The sequence below is a fragment of the Mastomys coucha genome, unplaced genomic scaffold (genome assembly GCF_008632895.1).
Source record: "Mastomys coucha isolate ucsf_1 unplaced genomic scaffold, UCSF_Mcou_1 pScaffold15, whole genome shotgun sequence".
Taxonomy (NCBI): Eukaryota; Metazoa; Chordata; class Mammalia; order Rodentia; family Muridae; genus Mastomys; species Mastomys coucha.
The window spans coordinates 73429899-73436430 of NW_022196897.1; the positions used below are offsets into that span (position 1 = coordinate 73429899).

The window sequence follows — 6532 nt, forward strand, 5'->3', positions numbered from 1 at the left end:
CATCACAGGTGATTTACAAGTTCCTCTTTATCAGCTACTGAGGACTATTTTTAATTGAGTTTGAGTATTCTAAGACTAAAGCTAGTGTATAATTTTCCCTCATATATTTGAGTATTTTTTCAAGACTATTTTTTGTGTTGGATATAATGGCTTAAAGCTATCTTCTTATACTTCAATGTTTTCTACAGGATTCCATAATTTAATTTTTAGTCAGTTACAGATCCAGTGATGTACAAGTTATAAAGATCAACTTTATTTTCTGAAGATCCATACTTCCAGTGAGGCAAATACATGCCCTTTTAATCTAGTTTTGTCTATGCATAATTAACATACTACTCACTACCAAACTCAAATGTAATTGTTGTACATTAATAGTTTCTTTTTGGTAAAAATACAGATATTCACTATATAGGGATTAATGATTATCATTAGTCATTTCTTACTCTTGATTCATTTGTTTTTGTTTATTTGTTTGCATTATTTTTGTTTTTTGTTTTTGAGACAAAAATCTAAGAACCCTTGCCTGTCCTGGAAATCACCATGTATAATAGGTTGGTCCTTAACTCATGGAGATCTACCTTTCCTATGCCTTCTGAGTGCTGAATTAAAGGTGCAAGCCACTATATCCTCATTATTTCTATCATTTGAGTAAATTATATTTAACTTTCCAAAACAGTAAATCACAAAATATTTAGTTGGTAATTTTGTGATAATGTAGAATAAACCAGAATGCATATTTTGATAAAACGTGTATGGAGATATCGTGCTTGGCAGGTATTTTGTTGTACAAAAAGGAAGCAGTATTCAGAAAATAAAAGCATTGGATTTCATTAAAGCACTCTAAATAGCCAAAAGTATGTAAGCAGGGTGAATGAAAAAATTTTACTGCACCCATGAGACAATTGCAGAGTGATTATGTTGTATTTAAGGAGTGATGCATAAACTCCTAAAAAAAAAGTCTGAAACTGTGTTCAAGTTCATGCTGGTGGTCACATTTATAGTTTTTTAATAGTCAATTTAGGGGTATGAATTCTAATCCTGAAAAGGGCTTATGCTACTCTAAATATGGAAGACAGAGAGGTTAGTGTGTAGGGCAGAACATGCGGCTCATTGTTCTTTAGGACAAGATGCCCTGACTTTATGAGTCAGGAGAAATATAACAGGAAACAAAGCCATGCTACTATAATCCTCAACTATTACAGATTGAAATAGTGCATCTCCATCTACTAAGTAAAACTAAGCAATTAAGTATTATTTCACTTTCAGAGGAACTCTCTAAGAAGGGAGAGTCATCTATGCAAACAAGGGTTGATGACAGAGAGGGGTACATTTAGAAATTCTGGCCCTGAACTAAAGCCAGAACAATTACCATCTGAATGTCTACTAAAAATTACATTGACACATGAGCCAAGATAGTCCCCAGGGATAGTATATTTCTACTTTAGTAGTACTGAGTGCGCAAAGCCAAGTATCACTTTTTGATGGGAGAGTGTGTTCCTGAATAGGGTTTGTTAAGCCACAGGCTAAAAGCAATTTGTATTTTCATAATCAACTTGATGAAGTTCTATGAAGGTAATAAATAATTGTGTTGCTAAGAGATATTATTTAGAATACTTTTTTCAATTTGAAAACCAAAAACAATGAAACAAAAAACATTAACTTCTGAGGATAACATCTTGACATACATAATTACTTAGTATGGTTACTTGTATTTATTCAATTTCTTAATTGTGAATTAAAACTAGTTATTTCAAATAATACTAGTGACACTAACAGTGCAATTATTGTGTTTGATATCATCTTAAACCTATTACCAATAAAAAGAATATATACAAGATGTTTTCAGAATTTTAGAGAAAAATTATAGAGAACAAATCCATATGAAGAAGAGCACCAAAAAATATAGTCTGAATAACAGCTTATGTTCACTGACATAAAGTTAATTATATAATAAATATAAGGTTTGTTTTCTGTACAGGTGACAATTGAACTTTAGTCTCTTCAAACAGGAAAGTTCTATAAGTCTGTGTGGCATGTCCTACCAGACTAAAATTTTTCATAACATGAATAAGAGCTGTTAGTGGAAAAGTTTGCTGAGCAGAGTGCTAAGGCTAAGGTGTCCATACTTGGCATAATTGATAATAGAAAGGTAAAAATTGCCATCATAATAAATGCTCTTTTCATCAGAGAATATATCTTCAGAATATTGACTCTCATTGAAATATTAAAAGGAAGACTTAAAAATCTCCTTTTGAATGAGTAGTTACAATAACTTTTAAGGCAAAAATCTTTGTGGAGAAGAAGATGGAATAGCAAGAAAAATATTGCAAACAGAAAAATGTTTAAAAATAATGTAACACAATTATCTCTCAGTGGTAAAATAATATTTGTCTATAATATACACTAGTAAATTACAAGTATACACATACATATAATAATACATACTCCAGTGAAACATGTTTATGTATTGAATTGGTTTAAACAAAATATTCATTGATTTTTGAAATGTCAGCTATCAGAATCTGAGTTAGGTGAATGGGGACTTAACATACCATGTGGCATATATGCATATGATTCAGTTATCTTAAGAATTAAATTTCTTCAAAATGCAATTAAATTATATATTTAAAATTTACAATATCTACAGATGAAAATCTATTCAAACGAGAACAAGTGAATGCCTCTACACTGATGGAATTTATTCTTCTTGGGTTTTCTAATGTTCCTCATTTGCAGTGGGTGCTGTTTATGATATTTTTGTTCATGTATATGACTATTCTGTTGTGCAACAGCATTATAATAGTGTTAGCAAAAACTGACCCTGCTCTCCAGACCCCTATGTATTTTTTCCTTAGCAACTTTTCCTTTTTGGAAATCTGTTATGTAACAGCTACTATCCCAAGAATGCTTATGGATCTATATACCTTAAAAGGAAACATTTCTGTGCTTGCCTGTGCAACACAAATGTATTTTGTCCTTATGTTGGGAGGCACAGAGTGCCTCCTGCTAGCAGCTATGGCCTATGATCGCTATGTGGCTATTTGCCATCCTCTACAATATTCTGTACTTATGAAGAATAAGGTGTGTTTACAGCTGGTAGCTGCCTCCTGGCTTAGTGGGATTCCAGTAGAAATTGGGCAGACCTACCAGATATTCTCTCTTGACTTTTGTGCTTCGAACAGAATAGATCACTTCTTCTGTGATATCCCTCCACTTCTCAAGCTTGCTTGTGGTGACACCTTTATGAATACAGTTGCAGTTTATGTTGTTGCAGTGGTGTTTGTTATAGTTCCATTTCTGCTAATCATTGTCTCCTACATCAAGATTATCTGCAACATTATGAAACTGTCTTCAGCCAAAGGGATGGCCAAAGCTTTTTCCACCTGCTCTTCCCACCTGGTAGTTGTAGTCTTGTTCTATGGAACAGGAAGCATTACTTACTTACAGCCAAAGCAAAGTCAGTCAGAAGGAATGGGGAAGCTGCTGTCTCTTTTCTACACCATTTTGATCCCAGCTTTGAATCCCATTATATACACTCTGAGGAACAAAGATATCATGATGGCACTGAGAAAATTACAGAATAAGTTACTGACATGGTGGGAAAACTTAAAATAAAACAAACTGCATTGTTTAAGAGACACATTTCATAGAGTTTATTGGATTGGGTGTACTCAATATCAAAATTAACTAAATAAATATAAAAATGTTATTTTTTATGTCCATCTTTGCTCACATTGTTAGCTACTGTATTTCTAGGTTACTTGTTCAATTCATTGTAAGATTTTATCATATCCCCAAGGTTTGGTGTCACTTACTAAAATGAACTTTGTCTAAACTTGTTAGTCATCATAGGATTCTCTGTCTTCTGTTCTTATGTTTGGATTTATCATGGCTGTTGTTTTTCAAGTTTTTGTAGCTGTTGATTTCATTGGTTTGGAGCTATATGTCTCTGACCTCTGATGTGTATCCATACATTGTTATATGTGGACATAGGTTTGTTTTCTGCCTTTGTGTTTTGTAAATATTTGGTTGAAATTTGGTTTCCGTCAAAACTCATAGTAATCATGTTTCAAAAACTTTTTTTAAAAAAGAAGAAACTTGATGGTGAAAATAGATATTTTTTACTTGGCCCCTGATCTATCATTTTCCATTTCTCTGTATTCCTATAGTCGACAGCCTTTCCAAATGCATATCTGTTCATGCCCTTATTTTCTTATATCTTATACTCCTATTAGAACCTTTATATTTGCTTTAGCAATCTGTTTAGAAGTGGAAGTTACTAAATATTTCACATTAAAATTTGAATGCATTATATTATTTGAATGCTATGTCTCATGTATGTAAGATAAATATATTTACATACACACATTTTATATATGTATATATATGTAGTTATATGCACAGAGAGAGAGAGAGAGAGAGGGAGAAAGAGAAAGAGAGAGAGAGGACAGATACAGAGGTTGACAGAGACTGAGACAAAGACAGAGAGAAGCAGAAATGGTGAAAGAGAGAAGTTTTATTACATTATTCAGCAATCAGAAAAGTCAGAAAATTCTGCCTTGACTCATCACATGATAGACCTCTGTGCTTATTTTTGTCAACAACTGAAATAGAAACATTCTTACAGCAGATATATTTGTTTTTTATATCCTAGTTTCCTTGATCTTTATCTCTGTGGCACGGATACTGAGAAATAAAATTGTCACAATGTGTTAACATTATTGATCAAAAATGTAATGTATTAGCTATTACATATTTTAGAACATTTTATCTTTAATTTAATCATAAATTATTTCATATGATAATATACATCAGTTAATTCTCTTCATTCATGGTAATATTTTATACACCAAAGTGGAATATAATGACAATTCCAATTGTATTGAGTCAAACTTATACTTCCTAATTCCCTCAAAATAAAATTTTGAATTGAAATGATTAAAGCAATCCCACAAGAATTTGTTCAAATAAAAAATACAAAACATTCAAAACAGTTTTGACAGTAATATTATATCAGTAATTCAAATATGGACAAGATAAATATGGAAGATGGTTTAAAAACAGTGAGAGCCACAATGAACTCACAGAGAGTGAGGCAGAAAGCAAAGAGCCTACGGTCATCTTTACTGGACCTCTTGGTATATATTTTTTAGTTTAGTCTTTTTATTAAATTCCTGATTGTATGTATGAGTGACTCTGTGATTTTTGTGCCTTCAGTTAGGATGTTTTGTGGTTTTATATATATATAAGTATATATATAAATATATATATATTATTTATTTAACTGAGAAGCATAAACTGAGTGGAGCTACATGATATGGGAGTTAAGGGGAAATTGAAAATAATACCAAGAAAATGGGAAGACTAGAAAAGAGAAAATATTAACATATATTTTGTTAGAAAAAAACTAGATAAAAACAATGAAATGGGGCTGGAGAGATGGCTCAGCAGGTTAATAGCACTGACTGCTCCTCTAAAGGCCCTGATTTCAAATCCCAGCAACCACATGGTGGCTCACAACCAAACGTAATGAGATCTGACACCCTCTTCTGGTGCATCTGAAGACAGCTACAGTGTACTTACATATAATAATAAATAAATCTAAAAAAAAAAAAAAAACAATGAAGCAGGATTAAAGATGACATGCTTCATCTTTTTTGTGTACAAACACAAACATCTATATCTACTGCACACAATCCCCTCCATAAGAATATAAAAATAGCAACAAAATAGTTTATGTAAAGATTTCAAATTATTTGTGTCAATATATATTTCAAGAGAAAGTCAATCTTTTGAAAATAAGACAAAAGTTTTTAAATATAGAGTAGTGATACTATGGAAGGAACTAATGTATATAGTATCATATTTTTTGAAATTAAAACTAACTAAGAATTGTTAAGGGCTACAAAAATCATGAATCATTATTTCATTAAAAATAATTAAAATTAAAAATGGAACACCATACATGTACACAGCCAGCAGAGTGGTAAAACCATAAATGAGAAACAGACTGACAGTTCTTTTTTTTTCTTTCTATTAGATATTTCATTTATTTACAACTTAAATATTATACCCCTTCCCAATTTCCTTCCCTAAAACACCCTATCCCATCCACCCTCCTCTTGCTTCTGTGACAGCGTGTCCCCACCCACTCCATCCTCCCAGACCTCACATTCCCCTACACTGGGGCACCGAGTCTTCAAAGGACCAAGGGCCATTTCTCCCATTGATAGCCTACAAGACCATCCTCTGCTACATATACAGCTGGAGACATTGGTCCCTCCGAGTATACTTTTTGGTTGGTGGTTTAGATCCTGGGATATTGGTTGATATTGTTGTTCTTCCTAAGGGGTTGCAAACCTTTCAGGTCCTTCAGTCCTTTCTTTAAGTCATCACTGGGGACCCCGTGATAAGTTCAGTGGTTGGCTGCAAACATCTGCCTCTACATAAGTCAGGAACTGGCACGAGCCCCTCAGGAAACAGCTATATCAGGCTTGTGTCAGCAAGCATTTCTTGGTATCCACAATAGTGT

The 6532-nt window shown here is 32.7% G+C and overlaps 1 protein-coding gene across 1 annotated transcript; it reads left to right on the forward strand.

Moving 5' to 3' along the window:
- The first annotated feature begins 2631 nt into the window (after positions 1–2631).
- LOC116092122 (olfactory receptor 10AG1-like) lies at positions 2632–3620 on the forward strand. Its single transcript, XM_031373478.1, has one exon. The coding sequence runs from the start codon at positions 2692–2694 to the stop codon at positions 3613–3615; it is 924 nt and encodes a 307-aa protein (XP_031229338.1). The 5' UTR covers positions 2632–2691; the 3' UTR covers positions 3616–3620.
- The last annotated feature ends 2912 nt before the right edge of the window (positions 3621–6532 follow it).

Bases quoted from the DNA above. Each gene is read 5' to 3' on its own strand.
- LOC116092122 (XM_031373478.1), top strand. From the start codon at position 2,692: ATGGAATTTATTCTTCTTGGGTTTTCTAATGTTCCTCATTTGCAGTGG.